The sequence below is a fragment of the Etheostoma cragini genome, chromosome 17 (genome assembly GCF_013103735.1).
Source record: "Etheostoma cragini isolate CJK2018 chromosome 17, CSU_Ecrag_1.0, whole genome shotgun sequence".
NCBI lineage: Eukaryota > Metazoa > Chordata > Actinopteri > Perciformes > Percidae > Etheostoma > Etheostoma cragini.
This window is the reverse complement of record NC_048423.1, coordinates 18,052,276-18,076,115: the sequence shown is the minus strand read 5'-3', so window position 1 is coordinate 18,076,115 and position 23,840 is coordinate 18,052,276. Positions and strand designations below refer to the sequence as shown.

The 23,840-nt window shown below is 41.4% G+C and overlaps 1 protein-coding gene across 4 annotated transcripts in view; it reads right to left on the bottom strand.

The window, feature by feature from the left end:
- The window catches only part of cdh23 (cadherin-related 23), a 180,597-nt gene that overhangs the window by 132,909 nt on the left and 23,848 nt on the right, over window positions 1-23,840 (bottom strand). For all 4 annotated transcript variants that reach the window (XR_004660256.1, XM_034899154.1, XM_034899156.1 and 1 more), the window contains 3 exons: window positions 3,746-3,888; window positions 3,418-3,465; window positions 2,935-3,027 (listed from right to left, as the gene is read on the bottom strand). Coding sequence is in view for 3 of the 4 variants with exons in the window: in XM_034899154.1 (XP_034755045.1) it covers window positions 2,935-3,027; window positions 3,418-3,465; window positions 3,746-3,888 (284 nt within the window). In the remaining variant the exon portion in view is untranslated. The remainder of the gene's footprint in view (window positions 1-2,934; window positions 3,028-3,417; window positions 3,466-3,745; window positions 3,889-23,840) is intronic.

Below are 23,840 nucleotides of genomic sequence, written 5' to 3'. Positions count from 1 at the left end.
TAAGCACATAATGTAATCTGGAAACTGCTGCCCTGGTTAAAAAAAACAAGGCAACTGATCTCAGCTGGGATTCTGTCTTTAATGGAGTCCAATGGAATTTTGTGAGTGACCCCAAACTTTGAACCGGTAGTATATATATATATATATATATACATACATAAATATATATATACATACATATATATATACATACATACGTACATATATATATATATATATATATATATACACACATTTATAGATACTGTATATAACAACTATGATGAAACACGTGAGGTGAATGTGTATGTCCCAATTATGACATTTAGAAAGGTTTTGCGCAGATTTATGTGTGTAGGACAGAAATAGGCATTAAAGGCAGAAGAGACTGCATAGGAAGAGAAGCAGAAGAATAAAAGTGATGAAATGAAAAAAGAGAAACACTGTTTGTGGTCAGGGGCAGTGTATGGAACAGCAGGGGATGGCACACACTGGGCACACTTTGAAAAGGTGTTAGTGCAGGCATTTGATATCACAGTGGCACTGACAGAGAGACTGACTCGCAGTGGGGGAGTGTGAGGGTCAAACAGCTGGGGGTGGTGTGTGTAAGGGTTTCTGGGGGGGTTTGTTCTTTAAGCCATGATTGGTCTCACAGTTGCTCAGATAGAAGCTCTGTAGTACACAGATGCACACACAAAATATTTTAAATTTTCCATTGCGGGATTGCTGTATAGGAGGACTACCTCTACCTATCCAGCTGAATGTGAAAAACACTTCTCAGTATGTTGGAGGCTCACTCTATCATCTCATCCAATAATGGATTTGGGTTGTGGCCCATCTGCTGTTCTATCAAAACATTATTTCTGGTGATAGTCTTCGCCTCTTGTTTCCAGTCTCTACTGCTGGCTGCCTGAGTGTGTGGATGCTGTAAATCTGGCCAGCTCATTAGCACTGACAGAGGGAATGCTAGCAGCCCACCTGCTCCCCTTCACCCTCTTTATGACTCTACAAATTAAAACGACATTTACACACACTCTCCCCTGCGCTCCCTACTGCACAGCTCACCTTGCCACTCACATTGCTTTATCTGCTCACTGCTGAGCTGCATCAGGCCCACCTCAATATACTTCTTCCCCTAATGATTCTTCTGTTTACACAACCCCTAAAGCCTTTTGAGTTGTTTTCTTTTTGGCTTCTGTCAATCTGTTGTATCTGTGTTAAATTCCATCATTTTAATCCTTTGTTGACTTTACTTTTCCTCCTCTGCCATCCTTCACATCCATCACCCTTTCCCATCTTTTTCTCTGTGTGCTAAAGTTTAGCAGCACTATCTAGTAGTGTTGATTGTACGTAACACCCAGTTACTCTGGCATGTCCAGTGAGACAGTGTGTGACAGCATGATGGAGTGATGTCACAGAATGTTTGCTTCACCCGCTAGAGGTCAGTTAGGGTCAAAGAGGTAATAAGGCCATAAAAATGCCGGTGTAACAAAAGTTGCGGTCAGAGAGGATAAGGTGAAGAAAAGGGTAGAGGAAGGGGAAAAGGGTACGATTAGGAAGAAACATTGTTCCCAAAAACTCCTACTTCCAGATGGAAGGAGGTAAGGATTTAATGAAAAGCTCTGTGCACATTTTGGATTGTGTGCTGCATTGTGATTGCAACACACAGTCATACAAATATGAATGAATTTGCTGTGTCTCATTTATAGTAAAGGCACACAAACAACTCAACTTATTGAGATTTGTGATAAAACATGTTCCACCTGCGTTAGTCTCACTCTGTGGTCGCACACAAAAGGCATGCCTTTTTATGTTGACTATATTGTCTCATTGTGTTCACAGTGTTAAGTGTTTTAAAGATCTATCACAACCCATTGCCTCAAATAAAAAAGTTTGAATTTTGCAAGCACTAGGGGGGCAATACTGACACAAGCAGTAATTCACTGAGTGATGTAAGGGAAGTAACAATGTGTAAGCAACTGAGGGTCAAACAGCTCTGGTTAATGGCTTTCCGGAGGCGAAACTGAAGCGTATTGTTTTCAGAGTCTGTATGTGGACTATGAGTGTAAGTCCCACACAACTGAGCAGTGGTTGCATTGGCCTGAGAGAACCTTCCCTGGTGGGTGGTCGAAAAAGCCTCGTCTTATCGGTCCTCCTTTCTCCCATTTATTTGTCTGAATTCATGGATTGGGGAGAGAAAAAGCCAGTGGCTTTGAAGATTTGGTGACGACTCAGAAAGGGCTATGTGCTCAATATAAACACAACAAAATGTGCGTTTGTGTGGGTGTGTGTGGCGACCGGCCCCTTTTTGAAGTCCTCCACTCCATTCTGGCAATTACTTCTATTAAGGATTAGATGAAGGACAGGGAGAAGAGAGAGAAAGATGGAAAGAAGTGAGAGCTGAGGAGGGAGGTGGCATTATAGAGGGGAAAGGAGATTGAGGTCTCTAATGCAATGAGTGTTTTTCTTCCAGAGAAAGGAGGCTGTTAGCACGCTCTCTAAACAGGAGCTCAAAGACAACTCCTCAAATCATGGGAAGATCACAGGTACATCTAAACACAGTTTTTCCAGGGCACCAGAAACCAAAAAAGCACTGAATTGTTGATGATCACCAGGAGTTGGATGTAACCAGTGTGCATTTACTACTGTAAAAATAGTCATAACATTGAGGTGAATTTTAATACATGTTTTCTTACCTTTTCTTGAATTCCAGAATCAAGGTGGGTTGGTCAAATCACTTCATATGTAAAGAAACTGTTCTTTGGACGGTCAGTTTTTCTGCTGGCATCATTATTTTTAAGTTCATACAAAAAGAAGTTATATGATGTTCTACATATGATGGTTTTTCAGTTTACTGCAGGAAGAGCTGCATCCCAAACTCTGCGTCACAAATTACTGTACTACTACCTTGGGTACATTAAATTAATAAGATCAATAACTTTCTGTCAGGCTTACCTCCGGGATGCTGATGGTGTAAGGCTGCCCATGGAAGGATGGCGCATTATCGTTCACGTCTCCAATCTGGATGTTTACGGTGTCTTTGACCACCTGAGGGAGGAAACACATCGGTAAAGTTTTTCCAAAACCTCCATCACAACATATTAATCAGAGAACTGTAGTCACTGAAAATGTGTGATAGCCACAACAACCTAAGATTCCGAATGAAGAAAACAGGACAAGTGTATGATAGATTACCAGTGGGGAGAGTAGATTAAAACTCATTGTGTTTCAGTAACTAAACTGCATTAAGTGAGACAGGTATCAGGATGTTTTCATGTGAGAAAGAGTGAAATAAGGGTGTGAATGAAAGCAAGTGACTGAAAGGGAGACGGGTTGAGAGAGAAGCCATCTAGGTGACATTTAGTCAGGCTGTAACCAGGTGGCAGCTCGTGACGAGAAGTGTTATAACTGTGATCACAGTGTAAATCTGTCTCTTACCTCCTGAATGTCACTCACGTAGAACTCGACCTGCATCTCTGACTTGGTCTGTTGAAGACGGAGACATGCATCAGTATAAACTTGGAATGGACATGTTAGTGAAAAAGTACAGTGCACATAAGAATACAAAGACACACTGATAGAAAACTCAAAACCATTTCTTTTTCATCCCTCCCCGCTGTGGAGCATTGCACTTTTCACTGCTCTTTCATCATTTGATAATTTACATTTCATGTCCCATTTCAAAATTGTCCTGAGTGTCTTATGTAGAGTATAATGCATTTGCTTTGGTAAGGGGTAAACGTGTGTGTGGGTTTGGTGTTCATACCTCCCGATCGAGCTGCTGCCGAAGCCAGACCACACCAGTGTCTTTGTTCACAGAAAAATACCTCATGGCCTCTTCTCCTGAAACACCATAAATGAGAGGTTCCCCCTCAGGATCCTCTGCTTTCAGCTGGGTCACTGATGAACCTGCCAGGCAGAAAGTCAAAGGTCAGAATATGTAAGGACATCTGGAGCTTTTCAACAAACATGTCATTGTATTTCTTTCCACGATGCATTCGTATTGAATGACACTAAATTGTTACATGCCTGAAAATCACTGTTGAGCATGTTTTTTTAGCTGTTCCTCTCCTTTACGTATTCTCAAAACTAGCCACTAAATACACAAAAAAGAAGGAAATAACTTGACGTTCAATGTCAGGGCAAAGATTGATTTAGACAACGTCCAAAAAGAACTAAAATCATGTGGGTGCAGAAAGCTGCATTTTCATGTTAACGACAAAGACGGCATTCACACACATCCCCACTACCCTGTGCAAGGGTAGAGGAGCAAAGGGTTTTTAATTGGAGCTGCAGTGGTTCACAGCCTTCATTCGTCACAGACACTAGTGCTCAGACAGGCTGCCTAATCAAACCCAGAGGTGGAGCACCATCAGGCCTGCTTGGGCAGGGTCTCGTAATGGGCTAAAGGGGAGGGTATGCCAATATCAGTCACACACAATGGACCCCAGTGGTTATGAATATGTATTGTGTTCTCTTTCAACTTGCCGAACACAAACAGACACACATTTACATGTAAATGTAAATCCAAGTAGAGAAATACCAGATATATATATTTTTTCCCATTGATTTCCTAAGAGGAAACCGGGACCACCAGAAGGGATTGAACACTGTCCATGGTGCTGAACTGTAGTCCTGTAGAAGTAAGCTAAAAAAGTGACAATAAAATACCTTTTTACTTGCCCAAACCCCAACGTAACTCCGTCCCACTCTCATTCTCAGTTGTTCCATTAATTCTCACCATGAACACAAATCTCAGCAACTACAGAAAGTTTGTGAGTTTGCCATGCAATCATGACCTTACACAACGCATGCTGGGACAAGCTTCAGATCAACCTTTCACCCTATATATTTAAAAGGAAAGTTGCAAATTGCATATGACTGCATGACTGCAGAGTAAATACACAGATCATATACATGTATGCGCACACACACCCACCCCCTACAGGCTCTCGGTCAGAAAATAGAGGTGAAGCCAAACTAAATCAAGCCTGTCACTTGCACACCAAAAACGTTAACACAAAGACCAATTAGGCGTCACAATCACACACCCCTCTCGTTTTATTAATACACCCAATTTTCCTATGAAAGGGTGGCAAAAATGACTAATTAATATAACGATTTATGAACTCCTCTCATCGCGTCTAATGAGATTTATGCAAATTCAGCTGCTTTCAATATGAGTTATAATTTTGTTGAAGATGGTGCAAATTGAGCATTTTACCTCATAGTCATCAATAATAACAGATTTTTTTTCCTCCGCCCTCTCGACTGTGGAGGAATTGTCTGCTCCATGTGGGTAGACGTAGAGTTGAATGAAGGATAAAAATTAATTATTATAAAATCATTTAGAAAGCAAGTCTTGTGGAAGATTAAGTTCTACTCGGGAAAAAGAGGCAAGCTAAGACCAACCCATTAAGCACATGGGTTAGATTCTTTAGTATGGATAGCCGGCACATGAAGGCTGAACTGCTAAATCAGTCAGCAGTTGTATATTAGATTAGGATTTGGTACTGCACTTTATGTATGAATTTACTCCAATGTCTCTTAATTTTCTTAGATTGTCAGGTTTTTAAATAACCAAGTAACATTTATTGACAAAGCAAAATAGAGGAGATTAGGTAGGATAACCTACTTTGTCCTCAAAGAGTTGTCCAAGATTTGGAAGAAGTGTAACATTGCATTCCTTATGTGACTACAATTTGATTTTTTACTATATTTGTATAAATAACAGGATTAAATATCCCTAAAAGTATCTTGGCAGACCTCCGCTGGTCTTCATGCAACAATGCCACGGAGGGAAGCCAAACACTGCTCATCTAAAACACACTGGCCACAATGCAATGACACAGCTGGATTTGAATCAGCAAATTATCTCTTTAATGCTTAATTGAATTTTACAACTGAAGTTAGGATTAATTTAAGGGTGATTTGAGTTTTAGAGTTAGAATATGGGTTAAGGGTTTAGGAAAGATTTAGGATTCTAATATGTAAAAGGTAAGGGCGCAAAGTGTTGGATAAAGCACTGCTATAATCACAAACATTCCTCACAAGTATTGTAAAACATACATAGTGTGTGTGTGTGTGTGTGTGTGTGTGTGTGTGTGTGCATGCGTAGTGTAGGTATCCTTCTGGTGCTTATCTGTAACATTGTGGCACCAAGCCCTTTCCTTGACAAATGATGCTATTTAGCAGCAAGTGATGCCAGTATTACTGTTATGAATGATACAGTGCACATTAACATTGCCCCTCCTATTTCTCCTCTACTCTGCAACACTGCTCTCATGACAAGAGCGATGGGCTGGAGGAATCATCTCTCTACCTCACCTTTCTCTTTCCCATTGTCCTCTGAACCTCTCCCGCAAACTCAAATCTTGAATACTGAATTTTCCTTCCACATTCCAACAGTAAGGTCAAGCCAGAACGACCAAAGCAGAGCTAACTGCAACAAACCAATGTAAGCTAAAGACATCTGGGGGTTGAACCTGGACACCTGTCTAGCACCAAACTGACCTGCACGATATTGGAAAAATCGTACATTATTATGTAATAGTTTTTCCCCTGCGATATATATTGCGATATGAAAAGAGAAGGTAATTTTTAAAAGATGACATTATTGGCTCTTTTTGGAAATAATAAATCATTCTTGAATACTGCGGTGATTTTGTAGGGGAGGACATCTACACAAAACAGAAAAGTGAAAAGGATCTTTTCTAATGTGACCCATTCTTTGTAAACTTTATTGCTTTACAAAAACCAAAGTCTGCTTGTTTCTTTAAGCTAACTATATTAGTATTAGCCTGGCTGGTAGCAGCTTTCTGCTTGTTTCTTTAGGCTAACTATATTAGTATTAGCCTGGCTGGTAGCAGCTTTCTGCTTGTTTCTTTAGGCTAACTATATTAGCTTTAGCCTGGCTGGTAGCAGCTTTCTGAAATGCGGAAATGGCCAGGAGATGTAATTATGTTGCATTAATCAGGTGATTTAGTTTGTATTTGCAGTGAAAATAAAACACTGACCACTGTAGCTTCACTGACTAGCTATCAACTATGTACATCACTGTGTCAGAGGCAGCTGCTGCCTATTGGACGTTTCTACACACAGAGATCCTCACTCTCCATTACAATAAAGCCCTTCGGACTAATGTCACATACACACGCTGCCAGCGTAGCTACCTGTCTTTAAGGGGAAGGGCCGGCCGGTAATAATCATGTAAAAGGAGAACGGTGGACGTTCACTTTTCTATCAAACAGCAAAAAAGCTTTAGCGTCAACATCGTAACGTCCTGCGATGTGAATATCGCCCAATATATTTCAATGAAGGAGACCAATATTGAATACATACTTTATGTGGTTTGAAGCTATTTCATGGAAAATGGTTGAAGAAGAGACAAGAATGGGAGTCAAAAGTGTAAAACATGCACAAAAAAGGAAGCATAGCATAATAAAAGTAAAATTAAAGAAAGAAATGGGAGAGGCGGAATGTGCAGATGGTGAGATTTGTTAAAAGAAAGTAACACATTCATCTACTAATGTTAGACTTCTGCATTAAGGCAAAACAATGTTGTTCGATTGTGGCAGAGCTGAAAAACGCACAGCCATAAAGCATAAAAATTACAACGCCGGGAGAGGCAAGAGACTGAAAAGTGAGGGGGGAGGAGAAGAAGAAAAGTAGGAAGACTGTCCAACCTATACATAGCAGCCTCCGCATGTTTTACTCAGCTCAACCTTTTAGGAAGGCAAGGGAGCCTTAAGGTGCTAAATCAGCTGCTGGTAGACATCAATCCCTGCTGGATCAATAGAGGTTTCGCGTGTTATGGGGACTAGGCTCGGCCCTGCCCTCAGGGCCTCAGGCTTGAAAAAGAAAAGAGGCTAAAGGCCAAAGCCCTGTTTATTATGTTGGTGACATCTCTAGACCTCTCGTTCATCTGAGCGCTGATTCACCGGGACAGCCACTGTCAAGACTGCAATTTCACACATGTTGTGAATTATAGCTTTGAATTTTACTGTGCACAGAGGCTTAATCGGTAAATGGGCAATGTTCAGTACGCTATCCACCAAAGCAGTGGGAACACAAAGAGAGACGACTGACTGAATTTTGATCTTTACCTGCTTTGTATAAATACTTGATGAATTGTCTTGAGGCAGGGTGCGTGACCCTCAGGGTTGAAGGCATCCAATCTGTAGGCTGATGAGTCAGTATGATGCCACTCATGTTACCACACTGTCTATCCACTGACAAAGAGAGCCTTCAAACACATCAGCAACCCCGAGTTGAAGCCATGCTACATCACATCAATCACTCCCATCCAAAACTCAGACTGGCAAATACTGGCTTCAACGAACTGGCAGAGTGAGCTCATTCAGTGGCTGTATTTTGTTCTCTACTTAAAGTGCAGCATTTGTCTCTTCATGGATGTCCATGTGAGGAAAAATTGAACAGTATACTCTGTAGACCAAAGCCTTCACATCTGTCACATAGGAGTTATGATTCTGTGACTCTAAGTTACAATGTTGTCTACTTTTAAGCATCAAATCAGGTCCGGGATAACAGGGAGAGGGACCACTGAAAACCAAGTCCTGCTAATAGTGCTGTTAGAACAAAATGGGTCTGTTTCTTGTACACGGCTTTTACAGACAGTGAGAGTGAGTGTGTGTGTGTGTGTGTGTGTGTGTGTGTGTGTTTGAATACCTACACTGAAAGATCTATCCCGTCATAAACTAGTAGGGAATGGTGCACATTTATTAAACCGGAATATGAACTGTGGTCATTAGAGTGCAAACACACAAAATATGAGCACAGAATTTAACTTAAAAGTGTTACAAAACCAGGTGGGTGTGAACTTTACACAGCGGCTAATAAATGAAGACTTGAACGATATGCTACATATTTGTGTTGCACACACCTCTAAGCCAAAATCGTCTGCAGTGATACCAGTATATGACCTTGACTGTTTCAGTCAATATGGTTCATATGAAGCACTTTGAGGGTAATTCACGAGTCAGAGTCCATCAGGGGATTTAAGTAATTGTTTTAGGTTCATCCTTTTTAAGAGAGCTCTTGGGGGCACTAGCTCTTGCATTAACTTGCACACTCACCTGCAGTCAAACACAAGATAAATTAAACTTTCTTCCTGGTCTTCAGAAATAAGATGGAAAGGAGTTGAAATTAACTCATCGCCGCTTCCTCTGCCAGCGGTGCCGTGTGCTGCGTTAATGTCTAGAGATTTGGGCTCCGTCTGGGAAGCCAGTTGGATGTGGAAATAAACTGTGGCCAGAAACTGAATGCATGGACCTCTATTTCCATACAAAGAGAGGTGTATTTGTTCAGGGGGCATCTTTAATGGAGAAAAAGAGGATGAATGCAGATAGTTTATTTCCCTGTAGGATGAAGACAGAGATGGAGAGTGACAGTAAAGTCTTTTCCCCAGGGAGGTCAATTAGCCAGCTAGCAATAAAAAAAAATGGAAAGAAAATAAAAAGCTTACTGATTAAGTTTGCAAGCCTCTGTTTCACGAATAAACAAATGCAACACATTGCTGCAGATGAGTACAATTTACTTATAAATTACAATTGTTCTTCAAAGGAGGTTATATTTGTCTGTTGGAAAATGCTAATTTATCTCAAAACTCTTCAGATTTTAATAGTTCCTTTGAAACAAGACATATGTATAAATTGCAGGTCCGTCCGTCATAATGCGCATCTCTTTTGAACCGTTAGTCCGATGGATTTCAAACATGACAGGTGTCTTGCTACGGGGACAAGTAAGTGCAGAGACAAGTTTGATGTCGTTTAAATTAGAACTAAAAAAAAGGTAACGTTAAACACATATCAGTAAAAAAAGAACACAGTGGCTATAGCTGCTGGCCACTCCTCCACTCACAGTGCACACTGAGTGAGCTCAGCACACGACCAGAAACAGACAGGGTCGAAGGAAGCAACGGAGCTTTGGCAGCCAAAATGTGACATACACCTCGGACCCACAAAAATGAAGCAAAAGTAGCACTACTTTGGACTGTCTTGAACTTTGAATAAACAAACTACAATTCCCGTTTTTAAGGAGGTTTCAGAATCCCACACATGCAAAGGCCAACCAGCAACAGATAATAAGTGTCAGACAGCGCGTGATGCCACTTATAGGCTGGCTACCAGACACTGTTTTAGAGTCACATTGTTGTCCGTGTTTGGGGGCGGTAACCTGCACGCCACGCGCAGACGCCACATGCACAACGTTTTTTGCTAACTGGAAACTCAACAAAAATAAAAGCCAGACTCTATATGGTAATAAGCTGCTGTGAGCTGTCGCATACATTCACCACTTCTAAACCGAGGCAGAACATACCAACATCTCAGAGATTATTCCTTCACAGTTTTGTGCAATGTGAGAAAATCTCAGAGCTGAAACGGGCAGACACAGCACTTTTCATTTGACTTACCCCGGGTTAAAATTAAGTTTACTGCCAACTAAAACATTACCTTCGCCAAAATACTCCCTCAAATCATATCACCTACATCACCAACCCTGTCAAGACACTAAACCTCTATGGAAATTAACACCTCTGCTGAAGTGTTAAAGCGCCAATATTATGCTCATTATCAGGTTCATAATTGTATTGTGAGGTTAGGTTATTAATAGGTTTACATTGTTCAAAAAACACCATGTTTTTGTTGTACTGCACATTGCTGCAGGTCCTCTTTTCACCCTGTGTAGAAATCTCACTTCTATACTATCTTTGTCGCACATGCGCAGTAGCTAGGTAAGATCACATCAGCTAGACAACTCTTTCTCCAACTTTGGTCAGTACAAGACAGGATTAGCTGGGAGACTTCTTCAAGACAAGCGTCACTTGTGGAATACCTGCAGAACAGGGACATGGAAGTAGTTTTTTTGTAGATTCTAGTGAACTAGTGTGTGGTGTAACAGTGTTTTGCCATTAAGAAAGAGCTAGCATGCTAGTGCAAGCATGTGCTACGGTTAGCCACCTTGTCTCGGCTAGTGACGTAGAAAGCCGTGGAGACTTTGAACAGCTCACCCGGAGACTGAAGGCAGAGGACATTCAGAGACCAGTATCTCACTCAAAACAACATGGATAGTTTTTTCCCAAGTTTGTATGCGTGTGGAAACACCAGAGAAAATAACCAAATCCCAAATTCAAGAAAAAGTGATTTTTTTTCTCTCTCTCTCGCTCTCTCTTTGTCTCGATTAACGCAGAGTGCAGATTAGCTCTCATAACAGGCCAGTTGGGTTGAGCAATGCCAACAAATCCTTAACGCTAATGTCTGGTTACTCAACATTTTCTTCTGATATTTTGTGATTACATGCTGAATCTGCAATGTTCTCCCTCAGGTAAATCTGTAAGTTAGTAGTAGGGTATAGAGTGGGGTTGCATATGAAGTAACTTTGGGGTACAGTTTGGGTTTGATGAATTCTACAAGCAGCAATACCACAGGCCAAGCAATCTGCTCGTTCCAAACAGGCCCATTTTCAACGGGCACTGCACAAGTTTAACAAATTCACTTTTCTTTGTTCCTTTGTCTCTCTCATTTTATCTCATTTACCCTCTATTTTTAACTGGCCTTCACTGCTTTGTGTGTGTGTGTGTGTGTGTGCGCGCGCACACTCACATGTGTGTTTGTGACATCAATAACAGTGATGGGGAAAAGAGCCGAAGACAAATAGTGCCTGGGGTATGGCTTTAAGTGACTCCTTTGTTTCAACAACACACACCATGAGAGTCCTTGGGAGACTGTGTATTAATCCAACAGATTTATGACTAAATCTGTCACGGATGAAAAGAGAACACCCTCTGCCTTTCCTTTAGCCCTTCCTGTGAGAAATACACACCTTGCAGACACACGTACTAAATGTGTATGTGTGAGCCTAAATGAATAGACCGTATACTCAGGAACCTAACATACACACATTTCTTTATATAGTTAGCAAAACACATTATGCTCATGTGATTACATCTGAATGTGTGTCTGTGGCTTTCTACATGTATCAAACATTTTCTGAAAGTCATCTGGTATAGATTTTAGGTTAAAGGGACACACAAATATTTTATTGAGTGAGCTTTTGTTAATGTGAGTGAGAGTGTGAGAACAGGATAGTATGTAGTTGTCTTTTATAGAAACCGGTCTGTTGCTCATGCTAGGACCTATAAGACCAAAATGGGAGGAGTAACAGTGAGTTTAGGTTTCTGTAGCTTAAAATCAAAAACCTCTCTGTGCTTTAAAGTGCCCATATTATGAAAAAAATCACTTACTGGGATTTGGGGTGTTATTTTGTGTCTCTGGTTTCTGAATGTCCTCTGCCTTCAGTCTCCGGGTGAGGTGTTCAAAATCTGCGCAACTTTCTATGTGACTAGCCGAGATGAGGTGGCTAACCATAGCACATGCTAGCGCTAGAATGCTAGCTTTTCTCATTGGCAAAAAACTGCTACAACACACACTATTTCACCATAATCTACAAAAGAACTTCTTCCATGTCCCTGTTCTGCAGGTATTTCACAAGTGCGCCTAAACTCCTGACCGGTAGTGTATATTTTAAAGGCAAAGTAAAACAATTCACATACGGTAAGACCATTAATTAGGCAATTATTATTATGCAAATATTACAGAATAGATGTTAGTTTGGCCCTGCATGAAACACATCAGTATATTTGGTTATCAAAGTATATTTGGAGTTGACTCTGCTGTCCAGCTATGAATCATTCATTTGGACCGCATTCCCTCAGAGCGATGCAGCTCACAGAAAGTGAATTGAGGAGGACGATGCGTATGATTGGATGTCCAGCCCAGGATTGGCTATCTAATACCACCAAATGGTGAAATGATGAAAACACTGAGTGACAAGGCTGTGACTAACCAGTCACATTGCAAAAGTCAGAGGACAGTGAAGGACATTAGTGGACAGTCATCCCGCGCCTTGGTGAGGAGAGGCAGACCTGTCACTGTAAATTCACACGCAGCTCCGCTCACTCTCCGATCACACAGGAAGGAGTTTTCCTCTTGCCATTTTCCATTCCATGGCAGTATTGCTGTTGCCCCGTTCTCTCTCTCTTTCCTTTTTGTCATCCACTCATCATGCTCCTTCCCGCTTGTGGAGGCGAGACAGAGGGACGCGGGTAGCGCTGATAGGAGTGGACAGCTGGCTGTGTGCTACTAAGGCTTCGGGAGTGACGGCAGAGCCAGTCTGGCCTGTCGTTGTCACAAAAGTAAACGCCCGCCCCAAACACACATGCATCCACCCCAGACTGCAACACTCCTGCCAACATGTCCATCAACACTGGCACTTCGCAACGCCTGCCCAATTCCTTCCTTTTCTTTTGGTCTTGCTCATTTCATTCAGTTGTGGCTGCTCACCTCAGTTTTAAATCCTGTTCTTATTCGGTTATTTACCTCTCTCTTTCACCCTCCCTACACTCCCTCTCTCTGGCACTCTGCTGACCTCACCGGGGATGACTATTACCTGAGAGTGAGCTAAATCATGGTCCGGTAATGGAACATGTCACCTTCATTGTGAAGGATCTAACACACACACACCCACACACACACACACACACACGCACGCACGCACGCCCGCCCGCCCGCCCGCCCGCCCGCCCGCCCGCCCGCCCGCCCGCCCGCGCGCGCACGCACACACACACACACACACACACACACACACACACACACACACACACACACACACACACATATACACACACACACACACACACACACACACACACACACACACACACACACACACACACACACACACACACACACACACACACACACACACACACAGAAAGGCCTCTCCCTTTTGGCCTTTCCCCTTTTTCGCTCCCGTTTACATGTTTATCATTTGGCCTGGGTGTTACTGAAATACAGGGCTGATGTTGTTTCTGTCAGCCCTGCAGATGTAGATGGGGATGTTGGGGAATGGCAGGGGCCTGGGCCAAGAATGAGGCTGTGGCAACTCAGAGATGACCTCCAGCCCTGGCTGTCATTGGAAGGGACAGCGTGGAGCATTGCCTCAGGAAAGAAGGGCTCCTTCTCTTGACAAATATAGCTATCACGAATATGTGAAAGCTCTGAGAATCAGAGTTTTTTTTTTTTCATTTTGGACAAGGATGAAGAAAAGGGCACAATTGTACATGCAAAATAAATTACAAAAAGACCACAAAAGTCTCTAAACACATTGAGTCACTTTGAAAAGTCGTAACATGTTATCCACACTAGTTAAGCATTGGATAGCCTGTACTGTATGTACAGTACAATTTCAGTAATAATCTGACAGTTCCCAATCAGTGATTATTTGTCACCATCACTAAATACCAGAGAGAATACACAAAGATTCAGTTTACTAGCCAAGTATTATAGCTACTGGGCCATTCCATTACATTTTAATAAGCCTATAAAATGTGCGCTGACTAGTCTATACACTGAAACAGCATGACTGAGAAAGAAACATTTTGCATTTGAAGAACCATAAAATATGAATGCAAAACAAGAACACGGAAATGTGAAATCTCTGGTCTTTCAAAGCCCCTCAGATGAAACACAAAGTCAAAATAATTTACAACCACTTATGAGCACTACATACTAAATGGTAGACGTAGTAGGAGCAGAACTAGTAGTAAAAGTAGTAGAAGTATTAGTACTGCGGTGCTTGTTGCCATACCCCAAGAAGCTGAACAACTCAAACTAAAATTTTATGAAGTGAACTAATTATTACGAGGGAGCGAGAATAAATAACTTATTGTGTTTAACAGACTTGAAATCTTGTGACTACTGAGACCTAACCAAACTCAACTGTCTCTTGGTTTTGGGTTATCTGGGTTCATTCTTTTTAGAAAGGCTTCTTTCTTCAAGTTTGATATAAAAATGGCTTATGCGGACTTGTTTGTCATTTTTCTTTGACAGTTTTTTTATCTGATGAATTAAAAACAATACAAAAAATGATAACATGCCCACTTCAGGCCCTATTAAGTGGTAATAATGTGGACTGAATTGAGTAGCGTAAGTATTTCTGCAACAACATAGAATTTTTTCGGGGATTTTTTAAAATCTCTTCAGCAGTGCTTGCGATGCTTGTGCTCAGGTTTATTTCTTCAACTCTGCTTTTTAGGAAAGCAAAAAAACTAAAAAACATTGGCCGGCTTTGATTTATTCTATCTGACAGGGAAAACCCTGTTGTTGCAGCCAACGGGTCTCAAGTGAAAGATGTTGCCGCTTCAAACCAGCACATTAACGGCTCATACAACAGCACATGGTTGGTAACATATAATACACAAAAATGTTGATACCTTGTTAAAATTTTCCTCAAATGTCATTGAGAATTAGCATAACATTTGCCAGTGGAAAGTGGATGTAGACAAGCATCAAGCTGTTGCTGGTACTTTATTTCCCTTTCCATAGATATCTTAGAGGTGGCATGCAAACTTGGTGATCTCCACTGGAATATATCTGTAATAGTGTTTTCTCACAAGTCCATATGGTGCAACAGTTGTAGAATAGCACTGGGTTCCAGACGCCACACTTGCATGTCTGTTCCTGGTTGGGTCCAGCACATCTCAGTATAGCAGTCTGACCGGCCGGGCTAGGCCAAGGCCAGCTGGACTTTATATGGGCCGAGTCACTAGTGCATCTCTATCTTCCTCATCTCTCGCTCTCGCTCACTTATGTCCATCTGCTGTAAAGTCCCTCTCACCCTCATCTCCCCCTCTGCCAATACCTATTCCCATTTCTTCATGTGTGCATCCCTTCCACATCTACAGTTTCGACCAGCTCCCTATCCATTTATCCTGCTTCTTTACTTGCGTCCATCCTTCTGTCCCTCTCTACATTACCCTTTTGCCTGCTATAGTCCCTGCACCACTTCCGCCTATCTATGTTTACCTTTTATTTCTCTCTCCCTTGTTCTCTCCCTCTTTCCAATCCTTATCCAATCTAATTTCTTTTCTTTCGCATTTGCACTACTCTTTTTTTCTGCCATTATTAAAAATCATGAACTGTTTCCCATGAGTCAGATGGGCTGGTAGAGGTGGGTAAGATGACCAGCAGAGGACTGCAATGCAGACATGCCAGTGTGTGTATGCATGAGAGAGAGAGAGAGAGAGAGAGAGAGAGAGAGTGAGTGAGTGCGTGGTTGTGAGTGTATTTGTGTGTGTTTGTGTGTGTGTGTGTGTGTGTGTGTGTGTGTGTGTGTGTGTGTGTGTGTGTGTGTGTGTGTGAGAGACCGAAAGAGACAGGGGGATTAAGTTTAGGCAGATGTGTGTTTGTGTGTGTGCGTGTCCAGATTGTTTGCTACACTGCTGCCTACATCTGATGTCCGGCTTCCGCAATTATAGCTTTTTTTCACGCCGTAACACGCCACACTTTATGGATTATAAATGATCTCATTATTTGCAGCGCTCATTAGTTTCAGGTCCTAATTAGCCAAAATTAATATTGCTTCCTGACAAAGACATTGGCACTGGCAAATTGGCAATTGACCTCCTTGGTCAATCTGGAGAGAGGGGCAGAGTGACAGGGGAGGTGAGTAGGAGACTTAGGCAATGACAGCTGCTCTGGTTGATCGGTTTTAGACTCATCCCTCCCTCCCTCCCTCCCTCTCTCCCTCCCTCACCCTCTTTTGCACTGTCCTACACAAACTCAGATTTGTTAGCAACTGAAACTTCTAACCGGAGACAGACTACAGCACAGATAAACAAATAGGAAAGAAAGAGAGAAAGAACAATAATGTATACCCAGCAGAGAGAGAGAGAGAAAAAAATAGCTAGAGATGACAGACAAGCCTGTCTTCCTTAAGAAATAAGCTGTGTGCTTTTAAGGAGGCCTGTTAGATGTCAAACACCTTCTAGGCTGGGAGATAAGTTCAATTATCCCGCACTCTCTCCATCCCACTAGTGGAAAACCACACAATTATATGAATACACGCACAGCACACACAGACACACATGCCTTCTCAGCCTTTCACCGTGTCAAACAGCTAACATGCACGTACAGAACACAGAGACACATACTTCGGTATCAAAGATAGTAAGTGCAAAATGACAACATAGGTACCTGTGATGAAAAGGCTATAGTTAAATCACCTCACAGTGAACAGCGGTATACCGAACACATAATCAAGAGTGTAACCAGGGGGGGAGAGAGTACATAAGTGAGTATTACCCTCCAGTTGCTAATATAAGCTGATCCAGCATGTCATCCGAATGATAATTCTAAGGGTTTAAAGGAGCCCTGCCAAAATGCCTTGGTTACCTTGTTTCAAGCCATTCTAGCGTGGTATAGAAAGACTGCAGGAAGACTTGGCTCGATTTGTGCCAGTTCTCATAAATATTCAACCAGCTACGCTGCTTGATTCTAATTGGACAACAGATAGCCAATGAGAGCCTGGCTATCACCATCCTTTACCCAGTGCAACTGGGCGAGCTCATGAATAGTAATGAGCTCAAGCAACATGATGACCAGCTGTTGTAATTGGCCTGATTTCTCCGCTTATTTCTTTCAGGGGCTAGAGGTGACAGAGGAGGTAGCAGTTCATTTTCACATTCACAACATAACACAAATGCCTTTGGACCTAACATATTTCAAAAAATGCGAGTAAAAATGGTTCTGTGTGGCAGGGCAACTTTAAGCAAATTTGCTGTTCTAGAACCGATCAGGCTTTGCGGTGAATTAACATACTACAATTTAGACATACTGTCCCGTTACTGCCACAAGCTGCCTCCCAGCACTTGCGAATGCAAAAGATAAGAACCTAATCAGCTAGTCTGGCCATTTTTCTCACACAAATCAGAAAATGGGTTGCATGTGAAGCTGCATTGGTTGGCAACAACGGGGCTGTGCAAAATATAGTGATTAAAGGTTCCCTAAGCACAGTTTCTCTCTCAGAAGTCTTGTGTCTCATTTTCCAAACATTATGCACACCCCAGTAAGATTTTCTATTAGCTATTAAATTATCTCTACTGCTTTCTGAGACCTGTAACCTTCTGATTTTTAAAGAAAATTAGGAGTTTGCCTTGCCATTTAATTTTCTTTCATTTTGTTCTAATTCCAAACATCTTCTCTTTAATTTGAATATTGGTCTTCTTTTGCATAAAAACCCTGAGGAATTATGACCTGTTGAACATAGAAACTGCAACCACATATCTGCGCTTGAGTCACAACACTAACTGCCGCATGTATGTTCAAAGGGACACAGAGAAACAGAGAAAAGCAAACCGATACATTCACACAAACACACATACAGCAGCACACACATGCACACACAAACATATGCATTCCCCCTTCTCATTCTTACAGCTTCCCTGCAGATCAGGGTGAGGTGGTCGCTGATGTGAAACATCAATTTCCAGGTTAGCTGCTCTGCGTGGCTCAGGCAGGTATCAGCCGTGACCCACCTGGGCCAGATAAACAGCTGCAAGAAGCTGATCTGCCACCCAGCAATGCACCTCTCAGTACTGGGGAGTGGATGTGCACACACACACACACACACACACACACACACACACAGATACATATACACAGTAAACAAATACTAAAACCTGAAACAAGGAATTAAATATGAGGAAAGAATGAAAAAACATCAACACAAAAACAGCCAAATTACATTTCTAGTAAATAAATATTGTGGTGTTTGAAAATCACTAAGTTCTCCAAATGAAGGAGAACACATATGTAGCATTTACACATACATCCCTGCATATACACATATACACACACACACACACACACACACACAATGCATGAGCACTGCTTAGGTGGAGAGTTCACCCTTTTGATACTGTAATCATTCAACTTGCTGGGATTAAACTGGGTTTAAACCTGAGGCGTTTCAGATAGGAGTCTTGCACACAAATACACACACAAACGTGTAAACAAACTGAACTCTGTGATGATGCTGATAGTTTGGGGTAATAAAAAAATGGATAACTAGAATCACCATCAAAAAATTGTGGTGCTCTCTTTGATGATTCTGCATGCTCTCTCTCCCTCTAACTCACAGAAATAGTTAAAGACCTATTTCATCTGAGCCTAAGCTTTATTTGGAGCCTGAAAGAGTGCATCAGTGTGTGTGAGCCTATCCTCAGCTGGTCAGGTAATCTAACCACAGCCACCATCACAGTGACGCATGTCAGCACTGTGCTGGGCGCCCTGGCAGCACATCACAACTTGGTGTCGCGCCACATTCCCACAGACAATTTCAATTAACTTTTACAACCCAGAGAAATATCTCACACCCAGCTTGAAGCTGTTCAACACGACTCGCCTGTCTTTGTCTCCATCTCTCCATATTCTCACACTCTGTACTGTCTGGTCATAACACAGAAAAGCTGAATAGAATAGGGGAAACCACAGACACAGTCACAGTCACATGTTTTATTAAAGAAGATCTCTCCTGATCTTCTTTAATCCCTTTGATCACTACAGTGTAAAGTGTCTAAGACTGTCTCGGGAGAAATCTCATGTAAGATGTTGGACCAGCTGAAGCTTAACATCGATATATCACCTCCTTCAGATGCTGTTTTAAAGTTGGACCTACAATGACTATGAGCAGCCAAAAATGAATGCTATAAAACCATAAACTGACTGTTATCAGTAAAATGTCAGTCAAATAAGGAGATGTAAGGTCAAGGTTGCATGTGCCATGGGTCTTATCTGTAATTTACACCAGAAGTGACACATCGGATGACATGTAAGCACTACCTAAGTGTCCATTCGTCCAACCTATGGCAAATGAGATGTCTGGGTCCCGTGTGACACGACACTCAGGACTAAGGTGAACTTTCTGTTGACTGTATCTGACAGCAGGAGAGAGACATCACCTAAATCCAGAGTGTTTCATTAAAGCATTGTTGCACAGGACAAGGGCTATGGGTTTTACAGTGACACACGTGCAGGAACTGTTCAGATGCAGTGCTGGAGAGAAACTTAGGACATGTAGGCAAGGACTGTACTTTGAGGGAAGCAAAATTTAAGCACTTAACACTTTCCATTTTTATAGTAGTTTGTAGTTACTTTAAACTCCACTACTTATTTGACAGCTATAGTTACTCTCTACTTTCCAAATTCAGAATTTTGATCCAACATTTTTTTAAATATAATGCAAATGCATCAAACCGATGTATTGTCATTGACTGAGCTACCCAGTGATATAAGTAGGGGTAAAACGGATCACATCATTCACGGTTCGGACCATGGTTTTATAGGTCACGGAGCGAAGTACTTTCAGCGGTATCAGCGGTACTGATACCGAGTTACACATTGTTGCGAATCCATCTGTAGTTCTACCACAGTATCAAGATTTAAATTGCATTTTACACTGTGGCATTGCTATTTTTTAAAGTGATGCTTCGGAGTAATTTTCCCCCTAACTCACTGACTCACCCAATGTTCAACCCAGGTTAAAAAAGCTTCTGGGGGGGTTGTTTGGCTCGATGTCATAGTGCAAAGCACCCAAGGGTGAAATTACTCCGAAGCATAACTTTAAGTAAATTAAAAGAAAAGAAACGAGTTGGTTAAAATGTCCTGATTTGAAAACTTCATGAACCCACTCATACTATCTATCATGCAAAATGATGCATCCAAATCATTGAATCTCATTTATATATTTCCATGTTTTATTTTTCCTGAACGAGTGAACTACAGAAATTTGACACTGGGATAAATCAAGGCAAAGTGGTTTAAATGTCAATTACAAAAACTTAAATTAAGCAGTTAAGTGAGCTCACTTGTTCTGCCAGTTTTCTTTAGAAATTTCTTGACACGTAAAGCCGAGTAGGATTTCTTTTTACCCCCCTGCTACAATTATATACAATTCAAGACTGCATATGCGACACAATTATTTGTTAAAAAAAACATTGTTCTGCAGTGCAGGCAGAAATGCAAGACACAAAATCAGATAAAGAAGATTAGGGAAAAGTGAGGAAATTTAAATTATGTATAAGTATGAGCAAAATGCTTAGCATTTGTGGAAGCTCAGAAGCAATGTTGCAATGAGAGACCAGAGTGTATGCATGGGCCATAACAACACTAAGACCTCACGTGCTGGGTAAGCGCAGACAACATAGCACAGCACAACGTCATGATGGATGGTGTGTTTGCAGACACCACTGAACCGTGGACCCCATTATTTCCTGGGGGAGGAAGGGGGGCAATGCACCACGGTGGAGAGATAAGGGATGATTGACTAAACCAAAACAGAGGTCCCCCATGAATGGCAGTGTTCTGCCATTATTGGGAAACCATTGTGGGATTCAATGCAACAGCTAAACGACAGCAGAGAGCTGTCACTGGTAGTAAGGAGATCAAGTGTATCCCCTTCCTAAAGTGAGGTAGAAGAGGACTGTTCAAATGGAGAGAAAAACTACCAGTCATTAAGAATATCTCCCAAACATGAAGGGACTCATCTCCCGCTGAGATCAGGTGGTTCAAACCTCAACAGGGAGGAATACTTCAATTCTGCAGCTGGTACCGGAGATAGGACTTATAAAACTAAGACACACGCGCACTCTCACGCTAATGCACACAGCACCTCTGCCAACTCAACTCATAAACAGTGACAGATACAACAGCAGTTGCCAGAAATGCAGAAAGGACACACATACCGCATTCCAATTTGCCTAAATGAGAGCTGAAATCAGGAGCATAAACAGACCTCTGTGCTGCCCTGCTCACAGTCAGACAGTAACAAATATCTAGAGCACGTATCCTGCAGGCGACAGGCCTGGACACCAGCCAACATCCCCCAAACACTGAATCAACTCAAGAGGCACGCTCCTTCTCTTGACAATACCCTGATTACCCTTTCATTTTATCACTGCTCATCTTTCTTTTATTTCTTTTTTGATGCTTCTGTTTCTGGTCCAGATTATCTGGACTGTAGAGACAAAGGACAGACAAGATATTCTTGGATGTCTTCTAGTCTTCTGCGAAACAATGTGCCAGTGTCGTGAGGTAATTTCAGATAGTTGATACGTAAAAACAAAAGAAATGAAGGGTTCACACTTATTCAGAATGTTTTAGACTATGTTTACTGATGAAGAACAATCAAACATTAAGGGGAAGGGTAGAGATGTTCCAGCTTTAAGCCCTTGGAAGCATAGCATTTCTCCCCCCCACTTTTACTCCTTCTGTTTTTCTTCTTGTATATTCCTACATCTATGTGATGGGAAGAGCAGGTAAGGTCATAGACTTAAAATAATGACTGTAGTTCAAGCTTACATATTTACTTAAATTTACTTTACTTTCTGTAACGTGCTGATAATCATGTTCATTGTTGCTTTCCTCAAAATTCCCAATATCCATTTAGATACCGTTGCATATAAAAATTACACATATTGTTAGTGTACACCTCCCACAGGAGGTGCTGATGGACGTTGCCCTTGCCACAATCTAGAGCCTACTGATCTCAGTGTGGTAGCTAGAGCAGCTGCACTGCTAGATCTGCAACGGTGGGTAAAGGTGGCTCAGCGAGTCATCAGACCTACACTGCCACCTCTGAAGGACAAATACACTGGCTGACTACAAAAGAAAGCCAGCCGTCTCATAGAGAACCTGTCTCACCCTGGACACCGTCTGTCCCCTCTGGAAGAAGACAGTATAATCAAAAGCATCACAAGCAGACTGAAAAACAGTTTCTACCCAAGAGCTATTACTGTAAACAATTACTTCACCAACCCACACACACACTACCCACTATACACTTTACTATCATATTGCACATACAGTATCACCATATATGATACCATTTAACCAACATTGTACCGTTTAAGACACTCATTTTTATCCCTTGTTTTTGTATATATTTTCTTTAATTTCTGTTTCCTTTATTCAGTATTACTTATTTAGCTAAATTTTATTAACTATTTTACGGTACTTTGATGTTTTACTTATGTTATATGCTTAGTCTGATCATTGTCATAACAATTTTCAAATTCAGATACACATTTACTTCACATTAGTAATCTCAGTACACATTTGCACATGCAACATTTTAAATATAATAGTTTGTTTTCTTATAAAGGACATTTCATAATTAGCTCCACATGGGTTGAAATGGAGAATTATCAAATGGGAAAACAGGCAGAATCTATTGATTCATATTGAGTTCATGTCAAATGTATCTGTTAAAGTGCTTGGGTGAAAGAGAAAAACAGAAAGAGGACTTTTAATCTGAAATGTGTTATACAGCTCACTGATGAAGCAGACCACAGCCAAATACAGATCCACGAGTCTGCACATGCTTAGGTCTCCTCCACAGTTGTGTGTGAATCAGCTGGTCGGTCAGTGATTTGCACCGGGAGAGGCAGCCTGGTAAGGAGACCGTTGGTTATTGTCTGGCCAATCATTTGATCAGCAGCAAAACGGAGCCAAGGATTACTAACAGGGAGTCAAATGTGTATTTCCCAATACTAAACGCAAAAAAACTCATGAGCATGAGAAAAGCCTCAAAGCAGCATTAATGTTTGTCTTGTAGTCTTTAACATTACATTAAAAACAGTCTTGGCTCCCAAAATGTTTTTCACTAGTGTAGAAATATTGATAGTTCCTGGCCCAATACATAAAGCATATTATGTTCCAATGTATCTTACGTATTATTGTGTCTAATATCAAATTAATAAAGACATGGGAAATCCTAACACATGAAATGTTAAGGTTCACTCTAAATTTCTACTTTTATAAAGCAACAGACTCTGGACTTATCTTCCAAATAAGCTTTAACAAAAGATAGCAATTTGTACACATAGTCATTACACTTAAACATGTATGCGTTAATCCATAAAGCAGTGACATACACTCACCGGCCACTTTATTAGGTACCCCATGCTAGTAACGGGTTGGACCCCCTTTTGCCTTCAGAACTGC